Raw genomic sequence first — 17,377 nt, 5'->3', positions numbered from 1 at the left:
TCATTGTAACCACTCGCCGCTAGCGAATAATCTTGACTCTCCTAGTCATCGAAAGGTGGGTAGGCTAGTTCCTGCACATCGCCTCATAAAGAAGAGGGCATGAAGGCGTTGCCTCAGCCTAAGCATACGTACACGACTCCAGAGGTATCCACAAAAGGAGCAGACGGTGCGTCTTATCGCAGCCGTTCACCGCAGATAGCGTCGACTGGGCAACGAGCAAGCGCTCGCCGCAACGACGCCCGTGACTAAAGTTCGAGGACTCCGCCCGCCGCCATTGCGTTCCGAGGGACTAGATCGCGCGAACGTGCTCTTCGCCGGTGCCGTATTTGCCGCGCTTTTTTCTTTTTCTAACGCCAAGACGCCGCGTTGTGAGTGGCCAACAACGCAGAGGAAGAACGCGCGGACGTGAGGGAACGTACTGACGACGCCGAACCTGCTAAGAACTCTTCGAGCCTACAGCCCACAACTGAACACGCCGCGGTTGGAGCCAGGTGAGAAAAAAGGACGTTGGACATGCCAGTGATATCCCTGCGAGCGGCTGCGCCATAGGAGGCGCCGTTGCCTCCTCGTTTCAAATGGGCGTGGGCTTTTCCGACAGTTGGCTGTAACGGTCATCCGCTAACGGTTCGTACTAGTGCATATCCTTCGACCACATTTTCTCGCCGCATAACGAATTATCTCTCCTGTGCCATTTGTTAAAATGAATCATTTACATTTTTCTGTCTTTTAAGAGCAGGCTCCCAGTTCAAATGGGGAGTTGGCTCCCTGCGATAACCGACGACTCGCCCACTCTCGCGGCTTGCCACCAAATAGTTAGGCGTGTCTTAAAGTGCCAATACTCTGCTAAAACCAAACACCGGCTAAAAACAGTTCTCGCAAAAAAAAACAAACAAGCATTACAGTCTAAAAGTATTCAAAAGAAGCCAAATGGGCTTTACTTTCACGATGGCTCACTGACTGAACACGGTTCCCTTCTATCCTTGACTGAAGTAAACGGCATTTGGAGCTTATCTGCAGGAGTATGCATCGCTAAATTATTTTGATATGAATTCGCAGATGTCAGTGAAGAACTAAGTCGGCGATGTTTCTCAAAGTGAAAGCTTTAGCCGCGTACAGTTCAAGCATCCCGATGCCAGTTTTTCCGGCATCTAGTGGCATCTCAGCTATTATCCGCTTCAATGAGACATATACAAGGCAGGCATATGTGTGCAGTTTGTAAACTAAAACATTCCTTCGCTAACCAGGTGCTATATTGTTTCTGCGGCCGGTTGTCGAGTTTCCGGGTGGTTCCAGAATGTTCTGCCACAAAATGAACGAATAACAAAGCGGAACGTGACACCATTTCGATAGCGTTCTCCAATGTTGATTGTTTACTGCTTCGCAACTCAAGGATACAAAATTTATCTTCCCTGACAAGGTCCATCATTTTTTTTTGGCGTGAGAAATCGTCACCTAGTAATTCTCCTCCGTCTATAAATTCTGCAGCTAGGTTCCGTCTGCCTTTTGTAGAGTTATCAGCCGGAAGACGCCCATTGTTTGCTGTACAATTTAAGCGCGTTTCTATCATAGGTAGAGAAGCGGGACAAATTTGCAATTTCTTTTTTAACTCACTGCGATAACAGCGTGGGCCTTCGGGTGCGAGAAACGCAGTCTTAAAATGTTCCCCTTGAGCTCATGACCTGAAACGGGCAAACGCGGTGATGAGAAGGATAACTTACAGTGCGCTGCAAAAGTCACTGTTCCATATTTGCGGCAGCTCTCGGCTGTGCATTGCTGTCTTTTTGTACCGTCCATAGGCGCTGATAGACTGTTTCTGGTAGACTCCTAGAATAGAACCTGTGTTCGATGCTCACGCGCCTCTGAATCTTCACGTATGGATAGCCTTCAATATATTTATTGAATGATGAACGCAAAGAAGGAAATAGAACCAAAAGCAAAAAGCAACGAATCGAAGTGTGGCTTTTGCCTCGGCCAGGAACTTCCAGATAGTATGGGCTTTTCTTATTTAAAATTCGTTCATACTTTCGATGCACGGTTTTAGTATGAATACTTTTAAACATGCATTATATTAACGAGCACAGCTGCAAGGCTTATAGGAGCGTGTTTATTTTCAACAAAGCTTTCGGCATAAATCAACAAAGATCACCAAAGAAAAATGTCTCAACAGGAAATATGACAGTTCTCAATCGTTTTCGCGTGATTTTTGTTTTTATGAACTGAATGCAATATAGCCGAATGGGAAGCACAGCGGTTGTATCTTTGTGACGGCTGAACAGTATGTGTATTTATCTGTTCCTTGCACCAACGCTAGATGAACAACGACCCTTGTGCTAACCACTTACATGTGTGGCTGTCAAGTGCAGACGGCTCTAAGGTGACCGATATAGGGGCATACATTGTGTTTGAAGCTATCAATTTTTTTTTCACATAGCCTTATCTAAAATTCTACTGTGCCGCCCACCACTTCAAGTGACTATTCGGACAAAACAAGAACAGTTAGGGGCGACGCGAGGTAGCTTCAACCAGTGGACAAATTCTGTACTGTGTAAACGACACTCCGATGGCTCCATTTCAAAGCGAACTCGGTCACGAGGTGGAATCGCATCCAATCGTACACTTTTTTTTTTTTTTTTGCGGCCATTGTCGGCCTGATGACATTCTAGACTTAAGACATCTCATAACTTGACGTGCATCTCAGCCTCTATTATGCAACCTTTTCAGGCGCTGCTCTATTTTTCCATCTGTTTTATATGAATGCCTAAATAAAACGTAATCTTCAGTTTTCATAAGGAAGAGCGCAGCGGTTAATTTTTTGGAGACATTTACGAAATTTCCTTTTTTCTCCTTTTCCCCTTGCTGGTGCAGAGTAGCAGGTTGGATGCTGAACTTTACGTCCGACCTCTCTACCTTTTCATTCAATAAACACATCTATCTATATTTCAAAGAAGGTGTCACAATATTTAAACTGTATCATGAAAAAGCTATAATTTGTGAAATAAACCACCGAGGGTTAGTGCAAACGTTTTCTGCTTCGATGTAGACGATGAGGAAAACTTTTATATTATTTCTAGTTGCGCATTTTATATGCTTGAAGATAACGAAACGCGTGCTAACAAGGTCATCGTTTCCAGATATGTTATTTACTGCTTTCGTTGTGGGGAGGGCTCAAAAAAGAACATTTTCATGCTATTTCAAGGATGCTAGTATTTCCTTGAAACAAGGACATCATTCCTAGGAGTAGTGCACTCAAAACTTCAGAGGACACTTTGGCTCACTAAAGTGATTCAAGGCGGAACCCTTCCCCACAGCGCTGCTTAGGCATTGACTGCGAGACCGTTTGTGATTTAGAATTGACAGATAGTGCGCCTTTTCTTTGCTGTCAACCAATTTTAAACGTCGCTGATGCCTGCTGTACTGCGAGGAAGAGAAAAATGAAAGGTGCCACGACCGCCTGGCGGGGTCAGCTTCATATATGCGTTAATCTCCTGGTGACGTCATTACCAGTTATGACGCCATGGCCGAATGTGACGTCATTATCACTTTCCGGTATTATACATGACCGGATGTGACATCATGATTATATCACATCCGGTCATGACGTCATGGCCGATGACGTCACCATCTGACGACTATGGACGTCTAATCATTGCTATTGGTTAGTGATAGTTAACCATGACGCACTTTCTGAATACTAGTTAATGTCTGGTTAGGGTTAGTTAAACACCCCTTTACTAGTAAGTGATGGTTAGTGATAGTTACGATGACCTTCAAATGCATGAATTCCTAAGGGCATCTGCCTAACTATTTTATTATTAGCAGTAAATTATCATGAAATTGTCTTGCAAATGTATTAAATCATGTTTCGATATCATCCGATTGCTATTGATTAAGTATCGATTTAATGGTGATTGGCATATGCCCATATAAGGCATGCACCCGAAAAGCGGACACATTTGCTAACGACTGTATCAGGCATTAAAGGTTTTCGCCTTAATAGACAACTGTGAATTCGTTATGTACAAAGCTACCTCCAAGACGGCAAAATTCTTGGGCCCAATATTGATTCTGCATCGAAAATGCCAGCCATGATGACGGTATGATGGCATTGTATGACGTATGAGGGTATGTGCTGCCTGGTGGGTACATAGCCCGGATTTTGCTAAGCATATTTCCGCTGTCAAGCATCCCCGTAGTATATATGTATATGTCATCAGCATACAAAGCATATTAACAGACAATGCGATTAATACGGTGTATAGGCCTATATCGTGCGCGTTACTTACGGAAGCAATTGAGCGCCGAGGCTATGGTGCACCTGCGACCAAAAATTGCCCGGCCATGCCACCTGCCGAATACCACCTGCCAGATACGTGCTCGCAATTATTCGAGGCAGCGAGGCTTTGAGCTGTGGACGCTGCCAGCGTGTACGGGCAATATTTTCCGACACGGGAGTACAAGACTTACACATTGAAATAACGTCATCTTCACTTTTCTTCCCTACTCCGGTACTAAGTTCATGGCAGTAATAAAGTTTAGGAGCCTGAATCGCTTTGGGACGCTAAACGCCACAAAACCAACCAAACCAAAATCATAACGAAAACAACATTCTTGCACTCCCACAATATTTGTATCTCCGCTCGAAGACATGGTGATTACACCTCACGCTATACTACGGTGGCCGTCGTGAGTTGCATTGTTTAACCGACGGGGCATATGCCAGTGAGTGAGGTCGCGGTTCTAAAAAGAGCAGAGGGAACAGAAAAGCCAGGCCGTGACGTGCCACTACGAAGAATTTGTCGGTGCAAACAAGACTGCTTCGAAGGCGCAGAGATAGCGAAGTTTGCTCTGCTATTCTGTTCTTAGCCGTATACCGATAGCAGGCGCTTGAGGGCCCGAGCCAACTTGTCGAGTGCCGGATAGCGTCTGACTTACTCCGCGGTCGTTTCACAAAAAGATGAGGATTTTGCGCACATACGACCATAGAGCGATTTGACTCATCAATACCAGGAATTGCCGCCGCTTCACAGTAATATTCGAATCGCAGTACGGGTCCTTAACTCTACAATAGCTGGATGTGAACCGCATGCACGATAAGTTGTCGCTCGACGTTTATTCCCACAAGCTTGTCTTGTCGAGGATGCCGTCGACAGTCGCATGTACTTAGAGCCTCTTTACGCGGTCGGCGTCCACTAAGCTACTACCTGCACCGCGATGTCGAATTAACGTCCATGGCGCGTAAAAATACTCGCGACGTTGCGTCGACACTGACACGCACAATTCGTTGGCGCGGAAGACGTTTCTAAATTTCGAGGCAGCAAAGCAGGAGATTTGGTCAGATCGCGCTAGGACAGAAAAAGAAAATTTTAGGAGCCGTGTTCCCACGTCTTATTATTTTGTATCAAAACAGCAGTATACATAAATGACTAAAACTAGAATGATATTCTTTGGAAAAAAAAAAGTGTGTGCAGGCTGCTAGTTGTTTTCCAAGCAGATGTGCTATTAGACGGAGGGGGCAGATTACTGATATGAGGTGAAGGGGAGAAGGGGGGGGGGGGAGGCGAGGGTTGTAAGCCGAGCGATGGAGATGAATCTTAAACGGGCGGTCTTGAAAAAACCGCTACGATCGTGATATCGATGTGTCCTGACACACAGAGCGAATGTGCATGAGGGAAGGCATCCGAGTACCGGCAATAATGTCAGCACGGTACAAATTCCCGCTCAAGATCATGACTGACTGATACAAAATGGTCTAGTCGTCTCTCCAGCCAATACAAATAACATCAAAAAGCGAATAAAACACTTCACTATAGTATGTATACAACAACATTAGCATCTACATCAAGACTAAAGATGAATGCCCGTGTTGAGTGTCTTCTGAAAAGGTAACGCCAAAAAAAAGGAGGAGAGGGGGCGGGGGGGGGGGGGGGGGGAAGAAGGAGCCCGCACCTTACAGAGTTATCCAACACAAATACGCGAATTCCCCTACCGACGGTGTCAAGCATCGTCAAAAGAGCAACCGGTTAACATCCTGGAAACGTTTTCGTGTCGCAGTATAACAATACACACGCCGTGGATCACTTGTCGAACCAGTCAAAATGGTAAACAAAAACTAAGGAGGCTAGATCGCTGTATATCTACCTGACGTCGTTCGTTAAATTAAATTAAATTGGTTCACAGGAAGGGAAAGGCGCAGTAACTGTCACACTTGCTCTGTGGACACCCGAACCGCGCCGTAAGGGAAGGGAGGAAGGTGGGAATGAAAGTGGAAAGAGAGAAAGAGGAGCCGTAGTGGAGGGCTACGGAGTAATTTCGACCACCTGGGGATCTTTAACGTGCGCTGACATCGCACAGCACACGACGCCACTTCGTTTCGCCTCCATCGAAACGCAGCCGCCGAGGCCGGGATTCGATCCCGGGAACTCCGGCACAGTAGTCGGGCGTCTTACCACTGCACCACCCCGGCGGGGCTGACGTCGTTCGTTTGTTTTTGTTTTTTGTTTTATCGTATAACATGTAAACTTTAACCCTCTGCCCCTTACGTTGTTCCAATTACTTTTGTATAAACCAGCGAAAAAAATGTCGTCCTAATTTGGTTCAAGTGCAACTAATGTCAAGTTTTCTCTTTCAGAAAATGAGACTGCTTTCCACCTTACTCGTGATAGGTAAGTGTGCCATCCACATTTACACCTCAAATCGTCAGAACGTGTACAGTCACAGACAATGGCTTAGCCACAAAATTTCCTTAAACTTGTATGGTAAAACGGAGACGTTTTCAACATCTCGGGGGAGAGGTTCGGATGAAGAGAATACAATCATGCCATCTCTAAAGGCAGCTGGCACGACATATTTACCATGATTCTCTGAGCTTTTCTTATATGTGTCCACTAGAAAACCGTCTTTCATGACGTGAAGCACTCAAAACCCCTTTCTTGTGATGGGGAATAGCCAGCCTACACTAATCTCACTAGGCTAAAATCTCAAATTGTAGTTGGAAAGCTGCCTCCAGTATTTTTAGTAGTGCTTAGGCCACAGTTTGAAAATAAAAGCAAAAACACTTGGTGGAGTTCAAGATCCCTTTTATCAAACCTCTTCTGCAATCAGTTGAATCCTTAGTTCAGGTGACTTTCGACACGTAACAAACCTAAATCATGATTTTGGGGGCTCAGTTACAAGAAAAGCTTAGAATTAAAGCTAACCAACGCTCCTACTAGTGCCTTCTTAACGTTGCACCAGTATCGTTGTGATACGACGGAAACCTGTCCAGGGAGGAAAGTTTAGCATATTTGAAGAAAACGCACCTCGCCTTGTGCCATTCTCTTCAAACTTGTTGCACTAGCGGGAATCATTTATCATGTCGCTTTTTACCTTTTTTGCTTTTCGTATATTTGTTTTCCTAATGTCTTTATCGCAGACTTTTCCAGCGTTGATAAAGAAAATCTACGTTCTTTTTCGCAAGCAACCAGATTACATGAGTTTCACTACCTTCATGTACAATATCACCACTGTCATTATCGCTGAGGCGAATGTTACCGTTCTTACAGAATTAAATTTTTAAAAACAAAAACAAAGAAGTAAGAATTATAAAAAGTATAGCTGTAGATTTTTACCGCTTTCCTCATTTTGGAAGCAGTACCACCAAGTTGCAAGACCGACGTAAGAAAGGAAACAGCAGCCACTGACATAAAAGAAGGCATAGGGCTTTTGTCTATATTAATGAGTGTGATGTAATCATTAACTGTGGATGTAATTGGCTAGAACGTAGCAAAACCGTAACCATACGCCGCCGGTGGGTTCGAACCTACAACTTCCGAAATTCTGCCCAGTACTCTGCCGCTGAGCAGCGGCAATGGCTTTTCAAGGTTGTACTTTCTTAGGTATTTATGTCAGTATTATTCACATCTGCTTCTGCAGCTTGACTTTTGGGAACGTCTAACTGCATGGGCTACCAAACAGTCGAACAGTTAAACGTTTACTGCTCTGAAAGACCACAAAAATAAGTTCAGTGCTCACCGCTGCCATTGTCATAAAATATTCAGGCAGGCATGCAAATTTTGTAGCCTTCTGATAATTTCCTAAGTGCGGCAAGCGCATTCAATTGATGCATCGTAACGAAATCGTGATTTGAAACCGGTGAAGCCTTCAGGGGCCTCCATTGTATGGTATAAATGTGCATGTGCGAAATGACTTACCACGCTTGCATGGTGCACTTTGATATGCAGCATGCCTACTTCACGTCGGCTGGTGCCTCATGGGCGGAACCGCCTTCAGCGAGGTCTTCAAGCCACGCTGTTTTCCGCCAGTCAAAGATAACCGGCATCTGAAGATGGGTCAGGTGCTGCCCGCTGGATTCACTATGTCCAGTTTCCTTGACAAACTCCAGCTGCTCGAGCAGAAGCTGGCCGAACGCAGCAGCGCCGGCCCGCTCAACGCCATCGACATGGCCGTCTACGTGCTGAGGACGTAAGTAAATCCGAGCATTCGCACTTCGCTATAAGAGGCCAGTGTTGCTCGCTACAGCTGGTGGAGTTGTTCTGCAGGGAAGTGTGAAGCTTTAAATGTTACCATTGTCTGTACAAGGCAGGGATGTACATAATGATCATTTCCATTATAGCTGCCATATACATACTATGCTCCAAATTTTCTGGCAATTTTAATTGCGAGGAGAGGGACTGTTTCAAGGCTGTGCGCAGCCTGTTACGAGAATTAATAACACTGGATGGATACACACGCAGTTCGAACGCTTCCAGTGGCCGGACCATGCTATTAAGAGCCAGGTTGGCTGCCTCCAGACCGCGGAACAAAATTGTAGCGTACCGATAGATTACGCAGCACATTACCTGGACTAAAGACGGGCGTTATACAAGCCAAAAAAAGCCATAAATATCATGGGTCAACACTGATGTTACTGTTAATTTGGAGGTTTGACCTTGAGGTTGGCTGAAGGTCGAATAGCAGCGGAGATATGAAACTCGGCTATTGCTTTAGGTAGAGCTACCCTCTAAAAGAGATATATGCTTGTCACCTTCGACAACCGGCTTCTCACGTGAACTTTTTGTACGCAATAGCGTTAAGTGTCTCATTGAGCGGAAGAACCCGTGTCGAGAAAATCCAGATTAGTCGAAAGGGTCATGGCGTCGCACAGTGTTGTGAAATGGAAAGTGACTGGAACATGGAACTACTGACTTCAAGGTCGCCACATGAATCACTCGTCATTAGGACTTTTAAGTCTATAAATTAAACGAATGAGCTGAAAATAAAATGTTGGGCCTCTCTGCGGTAGCTCAGTAGTTATGCCACCCAGACACACTACTTCTAGTCTACGCGATTGTAATTCCTTATGGCTTGGCTAGAGTGGATTTATATCTGTGTCCTGTCATCTTTCACATAACTGCGGTAACCCACGACTGTAGCCAGACAAGCACACTTCGGTGAGGGGGAGTATACGTGAACGACTGATTGAGAAAAAGGAGCCACTGGATAACATACTAATGCTACACGTCATGCCCTTAACCGGAGCTTAAGTGTCCCCTGAAAAATAATATCTCGAATCTCAGAGGCTAGGGTACGACCCCGTGCACTTCATAGCGCACGTCATGCGTCTTTTTCTTTTTTCATGTAGAGCCTTGATTTGAAATATAGCGGCTGTAAATTTGTTGGAATGTAATTTCATCATTTTTTTTTCTAAATGGGGCTTTCGATGCCGGGCTAACATCAAAATGACCAACAGAAGCCATAGAGTCAATGTTTTCTCGGAACAAACATTGTGTCAAGATGTTTTTATAAACAATATTTATTTCCCCGGGTCATCAGAGCATCAGAGGGTTATGCAATGAAGAATTGTACTGATGAAATCGTTATGTAATAATCAAATAATGAAAAAAGGTTTGCTACTTTATGAAGTCCAGGAGACAACGATGATGTGGTCTCTGCGACAGGGCAATATATGCAGCTAGACGTTTAGTTAAAAGACTCGCTACCGTAAAGTGTCTGATTCTTGTCGGTCTCAGTGCTGGGCAGTCCCGCAGCAAGTGGTGAAGTCGGCTTCGGTGCTTTCACATTTTCATATCGGACACCTTGGGTGGGGATCTAAATGCCGAAAATGAGGCCACGATCGAGTGGTGGCAGAAGTGAAGGTAGCCCCAACCCGGATTCTCCGAAGCCCAACCTCCTCTGCACGGTTGAGACCGTGAGGGAGGGTTAAGGCATACGGAGGGATAAGAGCTCGTGTGTGGCACCGGAGGCGTTCTTTTCTTCGTGAAAATAAGGCAGTGTTGTCCAAATTAAGGAGTCGATGCAATGATGACCCTGGGGACAAGTGATTCCTCGTTGTTTCTTTTCAGACCTGGCTTTCAGTACGCGTCGCTTAAAAATAATAAAATTCTGCACGCAGGACACACAGCATGAGGGAAGTGAGTGTAGTTCTATGAAAACCTCAGGGCATCCTGTCACGTCGTATAAAGTTTTAGGGTAGAGTAATCCTATCGGTTAGGTGGATATAGGGAAATAGCAGGTCACCACTACATATGTGCACAATGCCATGCACTTAAAGGGCGAAATGTGCGGCTATAGCATCCACTTATGCATTTCTATCAACGCTACTCTAAACCTGCCTAATGTCTGGTTGCTTGACGCAGTTTCTACCACAATGACTACGACTGGAAAAACTTGGGCATCTTAGACAACGCCGCCAGCTTGCGCAACATCGTCCACCATGTGATGGATGCCGTGACGGCCAACCTCGGCCGACCCGTTTACAATCCCGCAGACTTGCTGGATGACCAGCCGCGAAAGGATGATGACCTCTGCTTCCTCATGTTCAGCCTGGCGCATAACGTCAACAAGACCATCGAGCGGCCCGACCGCTTCGAGACGTACTCAGCTGTGTGAGTAAATTATTCACCAAATTTGGCGGATGGCGAGCAGTTAGACAGGAAAGCTACCGATTTTACGACATAGACCTCGATGATGATGCCTGTCATCGCCGCGGGTCTCAGTCAGGCCGATTACGTCGGATGATATCTAACAGCCATTCACCAGTACTTACAAGACTGAAATTTCGGAGGCTATAGAACAGCAGAGAGTGCAGTTTCAGTTCGTTTACATTTCTTTTTTTTTCTGCCAGTTGTGCCTGACTTACACAACGCAACATTATCTCTTCTTTACTATCATTGTATACCCCATTACAAGCCCAGCGTTTATCGAGGGCGCATCGTGGCTTGAGCTAAGGAGTATAGTGGATCAGAAGTATGCATATTATTCTGGCCAAAGCCGCGTCATCTTCAAGCATTTTTCTTCTATTGGAAACCATGTACTCTGCGGGAGGCACTTCTATCCAATAGAGATGCCCGCAAATTCAAAGGACTTGCCAGATGGAATCTCTCTGCTTCACGTGTATTACTCGGATCCCTGCCCCTTGGTGATCACGGCGACGGCCCTATAATAGACACTTTCCCGGGACACTATACACGGGAGACACTGTGTACATGCCCCAGGCAGAGGAAACATTTCGAAATCTCCTTGCAAGCAATTAATATACAAAATCGATGTGTCCATTAGCGCCAGCGTGGTTTATTCAAATGGCCAGTAATAGCGACACAAAATTAGGCTGGCATCTCGCGCACCCACCAAAATAGAAAGTACCTAATTCATAGAGGTTCATAGTGTTCCAAGGTAAATAAAAGTTCATGGTGTGTACCTACAATGCATAGAATAAGATAACACGAATGGTTTTCTGTCTGTTTTCACAGCACGTTGATGTCATAAACCTGAGCTACTGTAATTGGAGGATGGCAGTTTGCTCTCAACCATGAGAACTTAGACTTGTTTTAGCAAAAAAGAAAACATGTTAGAAAAAAAGAAGCCATTCTGGAAAACGCGATTGCCTGCGTTGGTGGCGTCATTCGAAATGATAATATGACCAACTTAAATCTTCCGTTGATGTTTCCTCATGACCGCCGTCAACCTTCTCAAAAAACGCCGTTAAAAATAAAGAGTGGTGACTTTCATTTTTTTTTTCTTTTTGAAACCGTCAATTCCTGAATATTTTGCATTCTACGGTAACTGAGAAAAGTGCCAGGTTTTTATTACTGTGTGTGTTGTTTCTCTTTTTCCTGCCGTCCTTGTCAACGCGGTGCAGCATCGCAAAAGTGAATGAAAGGCCAATTTGTTGCCTTAATAAATGAGCCTCTAAGCCCCAACATGCTATTGCAGAAGGTGAAAGGCGGAATTAGGAAAAGCTTTAGAAAAGAAAAGGAACGACATATGTGGACCCCGAGCAATATTGTGGCGAAGAGGATATAAGTGATTAAATAGGACGGCATTGGATGGGCCCAGTTGACTCAAACTTGATTCCCGCGCGGTCGTCCCGTACCAAACAAACAACAAGAATAACCTGCAAATGCGAACTCTTCCGCAAAGCCAAAAATATTTAGATACAAGGAGGAGGAGTAGCAGCAAAATATTTATTGAGGAATATTAGTAGCGTTTTTCTAATACTCGCCACAGTGTTCGAATTTTCATACTATTTGTAATAGCTTATTTTATTCATTTTTGCTGCGTCGTTCTTAGCCCAGCCTCTCCCTCCTCTAGCAAGGCCGAAGAGGGAGATATTTCTCTGCTGTTATTGTTGTTCTTGTTGTGTTTTTGTTTTTGTTGTTGTTGTTGTTGCTTTTGTTGTTGTTGTTGTTGTTGTTGTTGTTGTTGTTGTTGTTGTTGTTGTTGTTGTTGTTGTTGTTGTTGTTGTTGTTGTTGTTGTTGTTGTCGTTGTCGTTGTTGTTGTTGTTGTTGTTGTTGTTGTTGTTGTTGTTGTTGTTGTTGTTGTTGTTGTTGTTGTTGTTGTTGTTGTTGTTGTTGTTGTTGTTGTTGTTGTTGTTGTTGTTGTTGTGTTTCTTCATTCCACAGATAATAGCCAGTTGGTAATGTGCGCTTCACCAATATGAATGTCTTGCTGTAATCTCTTGTTTGTGTTTGTGAGTGACTATGCAGCGCCAGGATCACGTTTCTCAGTCCACCTGCCATGAGTGCCATGGCTGGAGGGTGGAGGCTTCATAGAGTCACGACACCGGGCGGTTTTCGCCTTCTAGGCAGATGTGGAATCTCATTAGGAGGCCAGCCCCACAGATCCCGTGGATGCGTCTAGGGGCACACATCAGCGGAGTTTGAGCCTGTCAAAACATTGCTGGCATGAAGCGAAAGGGGCCGACATACCCACATCACTTTCGCGACCTGCGAAAGTAGTGTAGTTGAGCTGGGTATCATGGTGTTTACTTATGTGGTGACACTGTCGTCCCTTGTTTCATGCACAGTGAGGAGGACGACATCAAGAAGCGGCCGCGTGAGGAAGGCGTGCTAAGCGTGACGGGCAGGATGGATGGTTCCGTCGTAGCTCTGGGAAAGACCCTGCTGGGCATCGCAGCCGCGCACAAGGACCTGCAGCCGAAGTCCATCAAAGAAGTGGTCAAGACACTCAACAACGAAGTCAACGAAGTAGCCAGCGAAGGAAGCCTTACTCCAATCTATGCAGCGACCTTGGGATGTAAGCTACTGTTTTTCCAACCCTATGTGGCGATTCCTGTGCTGCGGTTTCGCTTGAAAGTTCGCAGCAGTCAGCTTCAAGTATACCTGTATATACACTTACGGCACTTTTCAAATCTGTTTACGTGCTTTGTCTTTCAGCTTAGAATTCGTCCCGTCACAAGATTACTAATCCGGCTAAGCAATGACAGCTTATGTGGAGCGGGACTACTCGTACATCAGAGCGTTTCGCTATCTTTTGAAGCGAAAGCTTCACTACGCCATGTAAAACCAAGGTCGTAGTGCGGAGCCTGAGCCGCTACTGCGCATGCGCCGAGCAAAAGGTGTGCAACGCATGACGTCAGAATTGCACCCCTGTCTCTGCCGCCGCCATCTCCGCAGTCTCGCTGTGCCGGGCAGTGCGCCGCTCGGCCGCCGCCGATTCCACAGTCTAGGTGCGCGCGTTGCGCATGAGCAGTAGTTACAGATGCGACGTGCATGACGTCAGAGTTGTGACGCCGCCGACTCCGCAGGCTCGCTATGCACGTCGCGCATGCACAGTAGCTCAGACGACGTAATTACTCGGGCACTTATAAAAAGAAAATGTTAAGCGTTCGTTGTTCAGATAACGATGGATGAAGCAGGGGAAGTCCACGCGTATACTGGGACCGACATCAACGGCGACTACGGAAAGCCACGTCGACAGATCCCGAAGCTTGGGGCTTGGTATAAGACGAGTCGACAATGAGACCGAGAAGTCCAGATGTGGGGTAATCGCTGTATACGTCTTAGCTAAATGGACTACAAACAGAAGATAAACAAGCTGCGACAGTAAACAGCTTAACTAGGCGTAACCGCGCGTACAAGCTATCGCGACCCACAAGGTTTAACCGGAGCTAAACCACCGTATTTTATTAGGTTATTGGACAAGATATATATGCAGGAAAGTATAACTTTCTGCTAGCTGGAAGTATCAGTGGGCCAGTATATTGCTTCTCTGTTCCTATATCAGCAAGCACTCAACAACAGATACTTGCATATGTATCGAATAGCTTGTGACCGTGATTTGGGGTGACTGTTTGGCGAAACTGTAATCGAGTAGGTGCTCACAGGATTTTGTTGAGGGTTTTCCTAAAACATGAATTGACCACGACCCTTACAACCTGTTTGGAATGCACGAAATAAACTTCCGTGCTGGCCAAAATCCTACTATAAGTTCACCCTAAAACGGCTTTTTAAACCGATCAGAAAGTAGAAAACCTAATGTATTCATTTTACCACGTGTGCCGGCTAAACGTAACCGAGCTTTCAAAATAAGGCAGCCAGCCCTAGCCGCTGCAGTGCAGTTTGCTTATGATTGTCTGGCGTAGTTTTTTGTCGCTTTGAAAAACAACTTGCTTTAGTGTTTGTAGAAAAGTACCATTTATTTGAGTTTATTTACTGGTCCTAAACAATAATGACAGTTATAAGCATCTTGTTGCTCACGTCAGTAAATGTCCTGCATGTGTGGTCCGGTTTGAGGAGACGAAGGTTCTTGGCAAAAGTAAAGACAGGACGGCACGGATTAGCCTAGAAGCCTATCACATTAAGAAATTTGGTAACGAATGCATCAGTGAACCCTCGTTATCTCTGTTCGCGGCTGAGATGGACTTTATCAACGCCACTACCTGTTGACTCTGGCAAAAGTGTCTTTTCAAGCGTGAAACACGCCCACCCGTGCATGCGTCTTGTTTTCCTGGCTTTTACCTTGTGATTTTTTATTTATTTCTTTTTCATTGTTATTAGCTTTCGATTCATTATCTCCCACCCTTCGGCCAATATATGATGCTGCCTTCCACGAATAAACTCAGTTGATAGTTAGCGCTTGTGTGTGTACGTCTCGCCTTTCTTGTCCTTGTCTTTGTTCGCGCTAAAAAATCCTACATCAAGATGAACTACCAACTCGCCCAGCAGGAAGTTTTAATAAAAGTAGCTGCCATTTTGTGAGCGGCTGGTGGATAATTCTCGTCCAGGTCACACGTAAAGCACCTTTGGGGAAAGCGCTCCGAAAATCGGAATTTGGTTCTCCGAAACGCGTCTTACGTCGCTCAAGCAATACCGCTTTCAGGTGGACGCTTTTCTATTCTGGGAGTTTTTAGTAAAACACCTACATTGATGCACCTTTTCACTCAGCTGGTTTTTTAAGAAGAGTTAAAACTTGTAATGTGCACTTGTTCTTTGATTGGTTAGCTTCAGTATTAAGGGGTTTAATGTCCCAAAGAAACTCAGGCTGTGAAAGACGCTGTGAAGGAGGGCTCCGGAAATTTCGACCACCTGGGATTCTTGAACATGCACTGACATCGCACATCACACGGGCTCCTTGCTTTTCGCCTCCATCGAAAACCAGCAGCCGCGGCCGGGATTTGATCCCGCACCATTGGGAACAGTAGTCGAGCGCCGTAACCACTATACCACAACTTCAGGGCTTGTTCTTTATATTAGTGCGTGAGACAATAGCGTACATGAAGCATGACGTTGAATTTACCTACGCCCGCTATACGAATTACAACTTAGTTGTCCTTGTAAAGTTTCTGTTTCAACTGCTGAATTACGACTATGATGCCACAGTCGAGTACCGGTCACATGCGTCACAAAAAAAAACTGTAATAAAATAAATGCATACCACATTTTTGCGGTTTCACTACCTTGACAGACTTTCTTTATGGTTGTTGAAATCAAAAGAAACAAAAGACCGATCATGCTGCAGTGATCTGCGCCTCACATGACTACGAGGCCTCCTTATCTGGTGAAAGAATAAATTTGTCATCATCGTCATCATCGGTGGCGGGAACCAAAACCGGGAAACAGCACAAGAGAAAACACAATCTTTCGAAAGTGGTTTGTCGCTTTTTCGCGGAATCCACTTCGATGCTCACATTTTTTAACGCGCTGCACATCATTTCAAAGAAACAATACATAAAAATTGGTGCAGCTACTCTTACAAAGGCAGAGACATGTCGGCGTCTGCCGACTGTTACCTGCATAAAACGCTCACCAGTGTTGGCCATAGCCTGAAAAGGAACATTGACTACAGCTCCAAGAATTTTAGCTCGCTATGAAAATTGGTTCCCTGCCTCTTCCTTGCTATTCTGTCGTCCGTCCGAAAGCAAAGTGTACACTACTCAAAAACTTGTCGATTGAAACCACTGGCCTCTTACCGTCGCTTCTGGAATGTGTGCCCGAAATTCGGTGTCGACGCAAGGACGTTACTTGCCAAATCCTTCAGTGATTTATACCTCCATTTTCTGCCTTTTCTAGCATATAAGTGCTCCGTTTTTGGCGAAAGTGGTATCCCAAGCATTTTAACGCAGAACCCATATCAGTACTTGTCAACATTGATATAGTCACTAGGGTCGATCCCTTTAAATTATGTTTGTTTTACACGTTTACACAATTAGTTACGAAATTGTCTGCGAAATGTATCCTCCGGCCTCCGTTGCGTTCTTTGACCCTAACTAGTCGTGCCATCAACCAACAAGCACTGAAAAAATGCAACTGCTCTAGGCAGTTGTTTAGCCGTATAACGCATCCGTATAGAGCCTCTACAGAGCTTCACTGCAACTAATAAATATCCCGATAGACAGAAATGTTTAACTAAACCCGCACAGACTCCATATTTCGCAAGTTCAACATTCTAAACACATTCGCAGCCGTGGTGGCCGGGGCGTCCCTCACTCTGACCCAGCCGCAGCTGAAGACGATGGGAATGCAGGGAAAGTGGCTTGAGCACGGCTGCTTCCTCGAGTACAAGCTGGACCACGACACCAACACGTCAGCCACGCTGGCCGAAATCACCGGCGCCATCGACGGTAAGTCTCTGCTTTGA

At 45.3% G+C, this 17,377-nt stretch overlaps 1 protein-coding gene across 2 annotated transcripts in view; it reads left to right on the top strand.

The window, feature by feature from the left end:
* The first annotated feature begins 260 nt into the window (after positions 1-260).
* The window catches only part of LOC146199918 (uncharacterized), a 42,150-nt gene continuing 25,033 nt past the window's right edge, over positions 261-17,377 (top strand). Inside the window, exons 1-6 of one of the 2 annotated variants that reach the window (XM_084595296.1) lie at positions 261-491; positions 6,629-6,662; positions 8,220-8,460; positions 10,635-10,883; positions 13,305-13,534; positions 17,202-17,360. In XM_084595296.1, the coding sequence (XP_084451422.1) occupies positions 6,632-6,662; positions 8,220-8,460; positions 10,635-10,883; positions 13,305-13,534; positions 17,202-17,360 (910 nt within the window). In that variant the 5' untranslated portion in view covers positions 261-491; positions 6,629-6,631. Of the gene's footprint in view, positions 492-525; positions 625-6,628; positions 6,663-8,219; positions 8,461-10,634; positions 10,884-13,304; positions 13,535-17,201; positions 17,361-17,377 lie in introns of those variants that run through there. The other variant, XM_084595297.1, reaches the window with a different exon arrangement.

The sequence above is a fragment of the Amblyomma maculatum genome, chromosome 2 (assembly GCF_055883805.1).
Source record: "Amblyomma maculatum isolate TAMU_Amacu chromosome 2, ASM5588380v1, whole genome shotgun sequence".
Taxonomy (NCBI): domain Eukaryota; kingdom Metazoa; phylum Arthropoda; class Arachnida; order Ixodida; family Ixodidae; genus Amblyomma; species Amblyomma maculatum.
The sequence above is the reverse complement of the archived record's forward strand: the minus strand, read 5'-3'. Positions and strand labels throughout refer to the sequence as shown.